At 34.6% G+C, this 14,945-nt stretch overlaps 1 protein-coding gene across 2 annotated transcripts in view; it reads right to left on the reverse strand.

Annotated features, from left to right (window-relative positions):
• ahi1 (Abelson helper integration site 1) overlaps positions 1 to 14,945 on the reverse strand; it is a 38,659-nt gene that overhangs the window by 5,982 nt on the left and 17,732 nt on the right. Inside the window, exons 12-23 of one of the 2 annotated variants that reach the window (XM_073927354.1) lie at positions 13,604 to 13,727; positions 13,284 to 13,513; positions 13,092 to 13,198; positions 10,450 to 10,568; positions 10,195 to 10,325; positions 9,980 to 10,120; positions 5,231 to 5,421; positions 5,107 to 5,149; positions 2,846 to 2,877; positions 2,488 to 2,602; positions 1,754 to 1,812; positions 378 to 518 (exon numbers count right to left, since the gene is read on the reverse strand). In XM_073927354.1, the coding sequence (XP_073783455.1) occupies positions 477 to 518; positions 1,754 to 1,812; positions 2,488 to 2,602; positions 2,846 to 2,877; positions 5,107 to 5,149; positions 5,231 to 5,421; positions 9,980 to 10,120; positions 10,195 to 10,325; positions 10,450 to 10,568; positions 13,092 to 13,198; positions 13,284 to 13,513; positions 13,604 to 13,727 (1,334 nt within the window). In that variant the 3' untranslated portion in view covers positions 378 to 476. Of the gene's footprint in view, positions 1 to 377; positions 519 to 1,753; positions 1,813 to 2,487; positions 2,603 to 2,845; positions 2,878 to 5,106; positions 5,150 to 5,230; positions 5,422 to 9,979; positions 10,121 to 10,194; positions 10,326 to 10,449; positions 10,569 to 13,091; positions 13,199 to 13,283; positions 13,514 to 13,603; positions 13,728 to 14,945 lie in introns of those variants that run through there. The other variant, NM_001319989.1, reaches the window with a different exon arrangement.

Below are 14,945 nucleotides of genomic sequence, written 5' to 3' on the forward strand. Positions count from 1 at the left end.
GCAAGTTATTGTATAACGATGGTTTGTTCTGTAAACTATCGAGAAAAAACAGCATTAAAGGGGTAATATTATCCCAAAAATGGTGTTTAAAAAATTAAAAACTGCTTTTACTCTAGCTAAAATAAAACAAATTAAGACTTTCTCCAGAAGAAAAAAATATATTATCAGACATACTGTGAAAATACCCTTGCTCTGTTATACATCATTTGGAAAATATTTTAAAAAGAAGACAAAAAATTTGAAGGGGGTTAATAAATCTGCAAGTGTGTGTGTGTGTGTGTGTGTGTGTGTGTGTGTGTGTGTGTGTGTGTGTGTGTGTGTGTGTGTGTGTATATATATGTATGTATGTATGTATGTATGTGTGTGTATATACATACAACAGTTCTGTCTGGTTCTTAAATCTGATTGGCTGATGGCCGTGTGATATTTCGCCAGTAACATCAAACAAAGGCCTTTTCATCCTTCACCTTTGTGTATTACTCCGCCCACATACAGCCAGAAACAAACAAACAGAGAAGCTACAGTTTGTCAAATATTACTGCTGTTAGACAACAAAATGTACTTTGGAGGATTTTTTAGTCGAGAATTTAGTTGTTTAGATTGCAACTATGCAGTTTTATTTGTAAAAACAGTGCCTGTTTTAAAATATTTACAATTTCTGAGAGAGCTCGTCAGTGACGGTTGATGTTTTCTATCCACAAGATGGCGACACAACCGCATAATAAGCCCTTGCGTTTAAAAGATATAACAATCTGATTTCTAACTACAGCAAATCAAATCAATATTAAACTGGTAAGCACACCTGCCAACACTTTCCTTTTTTATGGGTATATCCCGTATTTCTTTTTATTTTTTCCTAAAACAAAACTCCCGTAATTTCACCCACCCCTCTCTTTGGTACAGTCTGTAAACTAAACACCCCCGGGTTGCCAACTTTGGTACAGTACACGATCGAAGCAGGTGCCCCAAACCCGCTGCATTCTATTCCAGTTCTCACCCCCGAACCCCCTCTCCCACAGGCACAGACTTAAGCAAAGTCTGCATGTGTTTAGCGTTTTTCCTTAATCGCAAACACAACAGCATGCTGGTAATGAATTTGTTGTTATTTTCGGGGTTAATTATTGTGAAATCCCGATTGCAACAGAGAAATACTGTAACACTGTAAGAAGATATCTCTGTAGACGGATGGCATATCATGTCACGTTCAGCCTTATAATCTTAAAGTGTAAGCAAAACCAGCAGTTTTGTCATCACTTTAGACATAGAGTCATTCAAACACTAGCTCTAAAGTGTCGTTGGTGAATTAGTAACGGCTGTTGTTAAATTAGTACTCCTGCTGTTTTGTTGTCAGCTGCAGATGTGAATGAATGGCGGAAGAAAGTAGTTCCTATTAAAAAGGTGTTTTTTAGACTCTCCGTGTTTGATTTCCTTTTTTATATACACGATTGTGCTGTTGAACTGTTGTAGAAACACAATATCACACTCGTAGCAGTGCGATATGGCTGTATATCAGCACTGGTGGGACGCTAACCTCCCACCATATTGTGTGATATAGCTCATATATATATATATATACAGGATCCTTAAGAAAGTATTATAACATGCAGGTTTGTTGATAAAAAAAAGAACAGGATTTGTTTGAAACTGATCTTTTGGAGTATTATTAATTTCTCTAATGTCACCTAATTTAATGCAGCCTTCCTGAATAAAAGTTTTACATAAAGTCAAACAAAAATAGATGACAGTGACTTACTTTCTGCTGTCTGAGGGATGGAGCTCTTCTGATTGGCTGTCCGGCTTGACTGTAACCACCTGTGAGAGCAGAAGACTTCAATCATTTCATGTATTTTTAAGTACTTAGGAAACAAACTTAACACGATTAATATTTAAAGTTTACAAGATTATTCAGGGCTCTCATGTTTTCAAAAATTAATTAATTAAATAAAAAAACTTAATTTTATTTATTTATTTCTGTGGGTTGGGGGATAATTATTAGAAATAATTAATTTTCATAATTATAAAATTATAAGATATGAAATGCAACAACAACATCCTCAAGAACATTGCTAGCTGTCATTTAAAAATCAAATTTAATAAGATTTATTTAAATTTGCTTTGAAGACTTTTATAGAAAAAAATTTATTATTTTGTATAATGACAACAAATTACTGTTAAATTTTTTTTTTTTTATTCCACTATTGAGATGTCCTGTTTATTTTCAGAAGTTCATTATTGCGCTATATCAGTTCCCATGTAAAAATGACTCGCGCTAGTGGGTTACATACATTTTATCTATGTCACACAATATTGATATTTACGGTACCTAGTGATGTACGTCTTTGCAGCTGGGTCAAGTAAATTAACCCAGAAAAAGCAATGTTAAATTCTAACATCAGATCGCTAACCGTTTCTTCATGTACGTACATGTCCATGTCCATTAAATTCATATACAGGTGAGGTTAAAATGATTAAAGGTAACGCTCATACTGGTGTGTGAGGTCAGTGTGGCCTGAGGAATAAGCTGAGCGCTCAGTGAAGAAGACATCTGCAGTTTAGAGTGAGGAGACAGTAGAGATGGAGGAGGAAGATATGAGTTCAGGCCCTGAAAAAAAAAACAATAACAAGAGCTCAGTTTAGTATTACAGAGCAGAACTACTGCTGTAGTTCATTTCAATGTAACGGCAAACGTTTTTAATCATCACTAATCGGTATAAATAGAAGCTCCTTTAATAATTTTATTACAACTAAAACTGTTTATTAAAATTACAACTATTTGTCTTTAAATTCAACATGCTAACTGCAATATAATATTTAGTGAACCAAGTAGAAATGATGTAATATTCACCTCTATACTCCTTCCCAAGGAAGACATTCCACCTTTAAAGAAAATAACAAATAAAAGATTCACAAGCTGTGTCTCATTTCAGAGGCTGCATCCTCCGAAGGGGGCTGCGTCATCATGGCGCGACGAAGGCTCTCTTATTTAAAAAAAAAAAATTAAAGGCTCCTTCAAGTTAGCCTCAAAATGTGCCCTGTATTTTCCAGGTAATGAAGGACACAAGCTCAAACCTCCTAAGATTAATTGCGCACTGATAACGGCAGGGCGTTTTTAAAAGAAAACTCTGAATTAAATGTATGAGTTAGGTTTATTTTACTTTGATATCTAAACTCTTGTTAAAAAAAAACCAAAAGAGTCTGACATGTATTACTAAAGAGTGATTTTTATAGAGTTTGTTTATGTGTACATGTATGGATCAAAGGAAATATATTTCCAGCTTTTGTAAACCTTGTTTTGCCTTTAGATCGCTTACAATAAGTTTTTTTAAATCACTTTGGGAAAAAAAGTCATTACAAATTGTATTAAAGCTTATTAACGGCAGACATTATGGTTGGTAAGTGACGAGAACTGTCCTCTGTAGGCTAGATCGTCTCATTTCAAAATGCTTGGTTCGGCCTGTGTGGACTTCAAAGAATTTACCCTTGAAGTCTGCATCCTTCAGAGGATGCAGCTTCTGAAACGAGACACAGCTAGAGACATAATTTACTGCACTTGTTTAAAAAACACATCGGTAACACTTTATAATAACTACACACTATAATTCATTTACTAAGCATTAGCATCTAGTGAATTCATTATTTGTTAAGCATTAACTCTACATTAATAAATGTTAGTAAGCAGTTTATAACTGCAGCTACAAATGTTCTATTCTTGATTTATAAGCACTTATATAATGTGCTTAATAATAGTATTTTCATACTTAGTTAATGATTTATTTTTCATTTCTAAATTAAGTATCGCATTATTTACAAACCATTTGTATTTAAGAGTAGTTGAGGGTTTTTAGAAAAATTCTGAATGAGTTAGTAAAAGATTAATAAATTATTGAGATCAACATTTATATGTCTTATTATCTAGGCATATACTAATAGTTAACTAATATGTTAATATATGCTTTATTAACTCAACTTCATGCAGTTCTGTGACCTAATCTAAAGTGAGGACTATTCATGCTTTATAAATCCCTTATAAATGATAAATAAAGGCTCAGAATCAACTGAACAATATTCTTTGCAATATTATCTAAAAAGTAAAATTACTGTAAAGTTTAAACATTGCCAAATAACATGAGTTTCAAAATATGACATAAAGCAGGATAACACAACAACAATATAATAATTTAACAATATATTCAGATGCAATGTTTAAAATCTACATTGATTTTAGATAAGGTTGCATATTTATTTTTCATTTGAAGTATAGTTTCATTTGAATAATGTAGTTTATGTAATTTTTCCTGTTTAGAATTTAACTGAGCCTTTATTTATCATTTATAAGGGATTTACAAAGCATGAATAGTCCTCACTTTAGATTAGGTCACAAAACTGCATGAAGTTGAGCTAATAAAGCATTTATTTACATACATAGTAACCATTAATATATGCCTGAATAATAAAACATATAAATGTTGATTTCAATAGTTTATTAATCATTTACTAACTCATTCTGAATGATCCTAAAAACCACCAACTACTCATAAATACAAATGACTTGTAAATAATCCAATACTTGCTTAAGTAATGAAAAATAAATCATTAACATAGTATGAAAGTACAATTATTAAGCACATTATAAATTTGTTTGTAAGTCAAGAATACAGCATTTGTAGCTGCAGTTATAAACTGCTTACTAACGCTTATTAATGTAGAGTTAATGCTTAACAGATAATAAATTCACTATTTCCTAATGCTTAATAAATGATTTATAGTGTGTAGTTATTATAAAGTGTTACCAACACATCTTATTTTCTTAAAGGGACAGATTACCCAAAAATAATAATAATTTCTGTCATTTACTCATTCTCCACTTGTTCCAAACCTCTTTGAGTTTCCTTTTTCTGTTGAACAAAAAGAAAGAAGAATGTTGGATTAAAAAAAAACACCCATTGATTTATAAAAGAAAATATATATTTTTGTGTCCTTTATCCCCAACATTCTTCAGAATATTTGTTCAAAAGAAGAAAGAAATTTAAAAAGGTTTATACCAAATCAGTGTTTTTAGGCGAAGTATCCCTTTAATTTCAAATATACATCATATACATTACTTGCCTTGCTCATACATGTCCACATTAGAGGAACTGCGATGAGGCTCCTGTAAGAAAATGGCTGTGTTACTGATCTATTATTGACTGAATTATATTTTGCTTCATTTTCTATAAATCACCATTTTTACCAGCACAGAGTCTAGTTTCTGTTTGACCCGCTGCATCTTCAGGGACATGCGTGCAGTGTTGGCAAATCGGTCCATGCTGGTGGCCGTGGGGTTCTGGATGCTCATGAACTCTGATGAAATCCTGCCCGTCTTACTGTCCAGATTCTCTGAGCGACTCCAGCCTCGCAAACTCTCCACCTCCATCTGAGCCACTGAGTATGGTAGAAATCATATAACCTTTGTTTTTTAAACACCGCTTAAATTGTTAGTTCACCCAAAAAGTTTAATTATGTTACTTATTACTCGAGAATGCAGACACGATCATCAGATCAGTCTTATCTGTCTGTACCAAGGACAGTTAGGTTAGGTTAGTGGAAAAAGGATCTGACTTTCGCTGTTATCGCTCCAAAATGCTGGAATAAACTTCCACCTCACATTAGACACGCTGCAACTTTACTTGTTTTTACAACCCTTCTGAAATTGCATATTCGCATTTGAGCCTTTTAAATGTTATATGCTGTGTGATTTGTTATTTTAATTAGTATTGATTGTGTTTAGCACTTTGGGCAATTCAGTAATATAAAAGTGTGCTACAAAACAACCATGCAATCTATGCAATGCTGAGCTGCATGCAATGCTTTTAATGCGCACACCTAGCCCTAGCCCTCACAGGGACGTCACTAGCTCCATTGGGTGCATTGTGTCTGAGATTGCTTGTAAGCAAGTCTGCAGTTAGATCCTATTGAATTAATCACCCTCAATTCAATTGCCTGAGACATTGCTGTATTTTAAGAACACAAATTAAAATATTTTAGATGTAATCGGAGAGCTCTCTCATCCCCCATAAACAGCAATGGCCCGAGATGTTTAAAGTCCAGAAAAAGAAAAAAGAAAAAACATTGTCAAAACAGTCCATGTGATTCAGTGTTTCAACTGTAGTCGTGCCAAGCTCCAAGAACTAGGGATGGGAAGATTAATCGATATGTATCGATACGCGGTCATGCGCGTGCACGATGCGAGTGCATCGGTAGAGCAGCAAAGGATGAATGAAATTTTGGAAGCAAATCGAGATGCATCGGTTTTTGCGAGATGCATCGGTTTTTCAAAGATACAACTTATATTTTTAATATAGAATGTATTTTTTATTTATTAACAAGTGTTGTCAACCTGTTTTTGGCGCATAATTTAATCAACCTACATAAAGTATGCCTTAGCAACTGACTTGCGGATGTATACACAACTCAGTGTATCAGGTGTGCGGATGAAGCTAGTGGTGCGCCCTCAGAAAGCCCGAGAAGCAAAACAAACATTTTATTCCCCACTGAGTTTTATTCCCCACTGAGGATGGACGACTTGACAGGACAGATGCAATTTGCAAAATGTGCCGCGCATCTGTAAAATACACGGGCAGTACGACTAATCTGATATCTCACTTGAAGCTGCGCCTCGGTGTTGTTGTGGAAGCATCTTCCAGTGTTCCTGCATCCCCGACTTCCTGCTTTGCTTCAACTGTAGCTACCAGCTCCAAAAGTGGTGAGAAAAGCATTGAAAGTTGTTTCCGTGCGCAACAGTTTTGTGCGCTCTACGCCAATAACGAATGCTATTGCATTGTTCATCTGCAAAGATATTCAGCCTAGTGTCACGGAGAACGAAGGTTTTAAACACCTCCTCCTGTTAATTTGTATTTATTTATATTTTTATTAGCCTGTTGTTTACAGTGACAGTGATGTTTCAAAGCAGCATAACACTGCTAGTTCACCACCTGAAGTTTTGAATATTCAGTGGCACAATATATCTTTGTAAAACTTGTTTTCATAGTTGAAAAGTTAAATCACAATTCTTGTTGTGCAATGGTAAACCTTTGTGTTGAAAGAGTGCAAATGTATGTATTTTTAATATTTATTGCACTTATACATTTTGTTTATTTCAAAAATACTTAAATAATATGTGCTATATGTTCTAAAATGGCCCTCTACTATAAACTGACACTCTGGCTCTGAGAGAAAAGCCAGTTTGTAAAAAAAGTCTTGGTTTTGCTTGGTTTATAAATAATCAAACTCATTCAATGGCACAGCATCCTCTTTCACATCATCTCATAAACTTGATCTAATTAGTTAGTGCTGAATTATCGCATTGTATCGTGATATGGGTGTGAATCGTATCGTGTTGCATCGCAATATGTCACAAATGTATCGCTTATATCGGATCGTATTCTTTGTATCGAGATGCGTATCGGATCGGCATTATAGCTTAGATGCCCAACCCTACCAAGAACACTTTTGTTCACTAAAAACTGTAAATATGACTCTGTTCGCCCATGTCTTCTCTCCCGAGTCAGGTTGTCAGTTACAGGTTTACCATTCACTTGGCCAAGCCATGACTAGGCCCACACGGAATCTGTGCGAACAGAATTTTTAGCTTGTCATTGACTATATTTATTTACTTGTGTAAATGTGTTTAAATTCATATTTATTCAGTTTTTTTATTAATTTCAATAATAATATTGACTAATAAGAAAAAGTTCTATTGATGAATTTACAATACAGTTTGTAAAGTAATATGTTCTGTCTTTTAGTAGAGATATGAGAGACTTGCTTTGTTTACCAAATAAGTGGATCTAGATGGATTTGCATTGTAAACATTAAATAATAGTTAAAAAGCTGTTATTTTTAAGTCTAATTTTAATTTATTTATTATTTTAAGTTTTATTTTAAGTTTAAGTTTTTAGTTACAGTACTCCCAAAATCATCCCACATAAATCTGCAGATTTTTTACAAAATTCTCTGCAGAAATAGCAAAAATTGGGCACAGATTCTGTCTGGCACTAGTCATGACATGGAATACTGTTTCTGGGTCCAAGCCACTACTTTACTACTACACTACTAGTTAAATTGACAATTAATAGAATCATGGTGTACACAACAATCTCTGCACTTGCTGCATCACAGACAACATTATTTTAACAATTTCTAAAAAATGATTCACTTTCTTGTTATCTGATTATAGGAACAGATATACAGTTGAATTCAAACAGCCTAGTTAACATAATTAAGCTTTTTTTGTCTGATATTATTTACTGTTATCATAGCAAAGATAAAATAAATCAGTTATTAGAAATGAGTTATTAAAACTATTATGTTTAGAACTGTTAATAAAATCTTCTCTCCGTTAAACAGAAATTGGGGAAAAAATAAACGGGGGGGGCGAATAATTCAGGGTGGCTAATAATTCTGACTTAAACTGTATATATATATATATATATATATATATATATATATATATATATATATATATATATATATATATATATATATATATATATATATATATTGTGATTATGATTTCCGAAAGTTTTACATTGCTTTGTAAATGTTTATTATTACCATTTGTTAAATCTCCCCATACAGTTTGATAAAGCGATTGGACTCGGAAGCCGCTTCACATGACGTCACACTTAGCAAACGGATGGGCATTATGATGTATTGATGTATTCGAGTCAGCAGCGCAACGTTAGTGTTGATTTGACGGCCTATTTTAGTTTTAGTCTGATCTTTGTGTGAAGCTGACGTTTTAGTTTTTATTTGTTTTTGTCACGTTCATAGGCTTTAATCTATTCAATTTTTAGGGCACATTTTAGGCTTATTTTAGTCATAATTATCCATAACTAATTTTAGTCAACGAAAACTCCGATTTCAACAGATTTTTAGTCCATCATTGAGTCTATATATTTACTTGTGTAAATGTGTGTAAATTCATATTTTATTTAGCTTTTTAATTAATTTCAGAAATATTACTGACTAATATGAAAACGTTAATATGATTTACTTACAATACAGTTTGTAAAGTAATAATTTCTGTCTTTTAGCAAGTATATGGTAGAGATATTATATGAGAGATTTGCTTTGTTAACCAAATAAATGGATCTAAACTTATTATTTTTTTAATTTAACATATTAAGTTTTTAGTTACAAAACTCCCAAAATCATTCCGCATAAATCCGCAGATTTTCCACAATATTCTGCGCAGAAATAGCAAACAAAGTCCGCAGTTTCTGTCTGGCCCTACTCGTGACATTTTAGTCTAGTTTTAGTTGATGAAAATGGTATTTTAGTCTCTTTTTAGTAATGCAATTATATTTAATCCAGTCAACATAATAGAAGTATATAGTAGTAAAGACGAAACCTAAATTGTTCTTTTAGACAAACCCATTTTAAACAAAGTCGTCATATTATAATACTGTTACCTTATAGACTCAATAACACATACACTCCAGATGCTCTGATTTTAATTTACAACATTTGTTTGACCAACCAAACCTGTTAAAAGTACACAACCAAATTAATAAAATAAATGAAACAATTAAGGAAAATAATAAATAAAACAGCATCACAAAACAATGCCAGAATGAAATGAACACAATCAATTTGAGGAGAAACAAAGATATTTTGTCATAGTTTTCACTGACGAAAGCAACACTACATAACATGCGAGCATAATATTGCCGAAGACATTTGCAAATAAATAAAAACTATTTTTGTTTTTACACAAACGTATTTTGGAGCTTCACATGGACTGTTTTTTGATTCTTTTCTGGACTTTGAACGTCATCACTGTCTATGGAGGATAAGGGAGCTCTCTGATCTCATCTAAAATATCTTAAATTGTGTTCTGAAGATGAATGATATGAGAACGAGTAATTAACTGAATTTTCATTTCTGGCTGAACTAACCCTTTAACTGATATCAGTGATTTTTTTTTTGGAGGACTTACCTTTACGGTCATACAGATAGAGATGGATGGGCTGGTTTTGGCCGAAGCAACAGAAGGCCACCATGTTCTCATGAGGGTGGAAAGCTACAGCTCGAAGTGCAGATGAGTAACACAGCTCTGAGTACACGGCAACCTGGTCACCTGCACAAACACATTTCCAAATTCACCCTCCACTTGGATTTTTCTTGCAGAATGTCTCACAAGACTTACTGTACCTGTCTCAGAGTTCCAGACATACGCCAGTCCATCTTCACTACCAGCGAAGATGAAGCTTCCGCAAGGAGTGAACGTACTGTTGATTCGATCCCTGTAGTTTGTGGCACCTATGTATTTCTTCACTGCCAGACTGTAATAGGGAAAAAGTAAGATTTTCATTTGATTAGATTTTTTTAGATTCTTGCTTTTAATCTCAATAATTTCTAAATAATGTTCAGTTCTGCATGTTAATTAAAAACAAAAACAAAACGTACATTCTCAAATCCATGACCCTCAAAACGCTGTCTTTGGCATGAATTAAGAGTCTTCGTCCATTTGGATGCACCTCTAATGAGTTAATAGATATTCCGTTCAGATCTGCCTCTTTAATTTCCTGCAAATAAAAAATAGATGATAATAAATTGACATTGCTTTTAGGCTGAATACAATACACAACTTTTAAATCACAGTTTTGAACTGATTTATTGAAGATGTCTATGCAGATTTTAGCCAGTTGGAGTTGATAGATTTCACAGTGTATAATGGGTACAGGCATTTTTTTTTAAATGTCAGACATATTTGATAGTTGTTTGATATTTAAAATTTTACAACAACAAGACAGGTTTCTCCATAATTGTCAATTTGATAATTTAAAAGTGTGAGAGTGTGTAATCTTAAAGTTACATTTTACCAAGTCAGTAAATGTGTGATTCCTTGTGTTTTTTTTTTTTCATTGCACTTTTGTCAGTTTATTCAATGTTCATGAACATACAAATAAAGCCTTTGATACACAAAAAGTAGAAAAGGGAATACAGGGAATCTAGTCATGTCAGGCAGTAGTCAATGAGGAGTCAAAGGAGGTCATTAACACAGTGCCAAAGATGTGTCCATATCTGCTAAAAGTCACTTGACTTCTAATCTGAATCGTTAGTAGGTTTCTTAAATAGAAGTAGTGTAAATATTTAAGACATCCACATTATGCAAGAAGGTTGATGCCCATAATAACAAACTGCATTTCTTTGCCGGATAAACTAAATTGAAAAACAGATGTTTATCATGAGAATTAAACATGAAATGATCTCTCCATTCCAACAGATAACCAAAAAAAATAATGGGAGATTAAAAAGGAAAAATATTTGTGGAGAAATGTTTCCTTGTGGGGTTTTTAACAATGATTACTACTTTTGTGTTTAAAAGATGTCTAATAGATGTCTAAATAAAAGCGTCTTTGCTAAAACAAGGCTATATTTGGGCTCTGTGCGAGTAAAAATCTAGTATAATAGCCAAAACTAGACTAGTCATCAAATACACTTCAATAAATAATTACACACACCAAGTGAGTATAATAAGTCTATTTGATCTCATTTTGGCCTATTCTTGAACATTTATTATTTATTTTCACTGACAGCCCAAATTTAGCCTTGTTTTAGCCAAAACATCCAAGCTAGATGTCTATTAGACGTCTATTGAACACAAAATTGCTTGGTGCGCAGCGTTTTAAAATATATTAATATAGTGTATTTCAACCCTCAGTTGATTTTTTTTAAAGGGACAGTTCACATAAGACATCATTTACTAATCCTCCACCTGAGCTTTGAGTTAGAGCTCTGCATTCCCGCGGCTGTCCTGCGGGCGCCGCAGGACCCGACCAGATTTCTACGGCGCGGGTATAAATTTCAGAATATATCACGGGAGCGGTCGGTAATGGGTTTAATTTGGGACTGGAGCGGGCTGTCTAGCAATATTCGCTCCCGACTCCCGAGTGAGCACGCGTATGTATGTGTGTAAATGAAATAGCGCGATGCTGTGTTTAGCTTGTTTGTTGCTGTGTGTGTGTGTGTGTGTGTGTGTGTGTGTGTGTGTGTGTGTGTGTGTATATGTATGCACACGCGCGAATGAGAGGTGTGTGTGTGTGCGTGCGTGCGTGCGTGCGTGCGTGCGTGCGTGCGTGCGTGCGTGCGTGTGTGCTTGGTGCTTATGTGTGTGTGTTAGTGGGCGCGCGCGCGAATGAGAGAGAGAAAGCTTTGTTTCTGTGTGTGTGCTTGGTGCTGTGCGTGTGTGTGTTTATACAGACAGCTTGTTATAGGCTGTCTGGACTGTATAACTGGGTGATTTTCGGTTTTGTTTTCCCCCCGCTCTTTAGCGGCATCGGGCGCAGCGGATAGAAAACGGGGCGGGGCGGGCAGCGAGACAACAAGTGCTTAATATAAGCGGGAGCGGGAGCGGGAGCGGTCGGGTTCGGGCTAAAACCTGGCGGATGCGGGCGGGAGCGGGATTCAAAATTTAGTCCCGCGCAGATCTCTACTTTGAGTTTCTTCTGTCTGTTAAACACTGTTATGATGAGAGAGAAAAACAGCCATCAACCTCTAGTATTTTTGTTTCTACTACACTGCAAAAAATGCTTTTCTTAGATTTTTTGTCTTATTTCTAGTCCAAATATCTAAAAGTTCTTATATCAAGAAGAATTTTCAAGGCAAGCAAAACATATTGTCTTGTTTTCAGAAATAATATGCCAATATTAAATGAGTTTTTCCTTAAAACAAGCAAAATAATCTAGTTTTTCCTTTTGACATAAGATTATTTTGCTTACTTTATTGGCAGATTATTTAAATTTTGGCATATTATATCTTAAAATAGGACAGTATGTTTTACTTGTCTAGAAAAATATGCTTGATTAAAGAGTTTTTAGATATTTGGACCAGAAATAAGACAAAAAATCTAAGTAAGAAAAGCATTTTTGCAGTGTATGAATGTCAATGGTTTCCAACATTCTTTAAAATATTTAGTTTTGTGTTCAACAGAAGATAGAAACTCATAAACGTTTACATTTGAACCAGTTGAGTGAGAGTAAATAGTCAGGAAATGTTCATCTTTTAAATGAATATTTAACTTCCATGCATTAATTGAAAACTGTTACCCTCTCAATGCTCCACTGACTGGTTGCTCCACGGCGAGACCCAGGCATAACTTTCGTTCCCCACACAATGATGAGTCCGGAATTATCAGCAGAAAACATTCTGCTCCCTGTGTAAAGACCAACACATCACTATAGTCTCATATCACAGCTTTAACATCCATTCAGTTATTAAACCACCAATTTCCTCTGTACCTTCAGGGTCAAAACACAGAGTGTTGATGAAAGTCTTGTGTCCGTCAAACTCTTGCAAAAGTTGACCATTCACATCTTGTACATCTACGTTCCAGACTCGCAGCACGCCATCGTAACCCCCCGTCGCCACCAGACTCTGGGCTTGAGGGTGGAACTTGGCACAGTACACGAATGAAGGGTGCGGAAGAGTTTTATGCGCAAGAGTCTGCAGACGTTCAACATTCCACACTCTGAAAGGGAAAAACATTGATATGTAATTATGAGGTACATATTATAATGAGGTGGTATTATGATCTTTTAAAACTGTCAAATGTTTTTACCTCACTGTTCCATCAGAGGATGCAGTTAACAGGCCTTTATCATCTCTGGACCAGCAGAGATCATAAACCACACTCAGATGGCCATTAAAAGATGACAGAACTTTCCCAGATGGAATCTCATATACTAAAAGTACAGACCAACACAACAAAAACATTAGGTGCATTACAAATTGCATACTTATGCACAATTCTAAGCTATTTTGTAGTATAAATCAGTGTTTCTCAACTGGTGGGTCACACCCAAAAGTCGCGGGAACATTTTTAGTGGGTCGCAGAGTGTGTGGTAAAAAAAAACAATTGTTGTGGGAACAACCGTACCGTTTGACATGTGAAATTTCATTTAATTATAGCAACAAATATATCGAAGCGCAAGTACGACCCCGAACATGTCAAGTATGGATTTACATATATGGACGACAAAAAAGGCTCAGTGTGCCATGTGTAGTGAGGAGCTCTCACAAGAGCACTTTTAGAAACCAAACATTTGTCGTTTTTACTGTGTAATATTTTCTGTAATTTAAATTTTTTATATTGTTAAATTACAATAATAAAATAGTGTTTATTTGTTAATCTTGGGGATTTTCTTATCATTTATCTGTCACTACTTGTATATGTTAACAAATAAATACAAATTAATTATAATTCCCAAAATTATATTTTAGTTCCTAAAATTTTGGGTCGAGATTTGATGACCATGTAAAAATGTGGGTCCCATGGCCAAACCAGTTGAAAACCACCGGTATAAATAGTGCACTAAAAGAATAAGTGCACTTTAAATACCTGGATAAAAGACTTATTCAACCGTTAAACAGAAGTGTGAAATGTTGAATACTTCAAGCACTCAACGGTCACATTGCAGAAGGGGAGGAGCTATTAGGCACTAAGGTTGGATTTCATTATTTATTTTGGATTGTGCAAGCAAAATTCTCCTATGTAAGTGATTACATTCCCAATGGTGAATGCTGTTATACTCATGACTGGTACTATTTGGTAGTTTGATCATTTGTTTCACTATTTGGCAGCTGTTAAACGTTGTCTGGGAAATGGTTTGTATTTCTGTCTAGTAAAAACATTAGTGTCTATTTAGAACGACACTAAACCCATTTCTACACTACATGGTTGAGTGTATAAGTCCATAGTGTGCCAATTGAAGTGCAACTATTGTAAATATGGTATGTTCAGAGCAATTGTTAACTGTAATGATTAGTTGACACCGGTCCAACTGCTCGTTAACGCAAATTTCTAATCAGCCAATCACATAGTAGCAACTCAATGCATTTAGGCATGTAGACATGATCAAGCTGATCGGCTGCAGTTCAAACTGAGCATTAGAATGGGGAGG

This window comes from Danio rerio, chromosome 17 (assembly GCF_049306965.1).
Source record: "Danio rerio strain Tuebingen ecotype United States chromosome 17, GRCz12tu, whole genome shotgun sequence".
Taxonomy (NCBI): domain Eukaryota; kingdom Metazoa; phylum Chordata; class Actinopteri; order Cypriniformes; family Danionidae; genus Danio; species Danio rerio.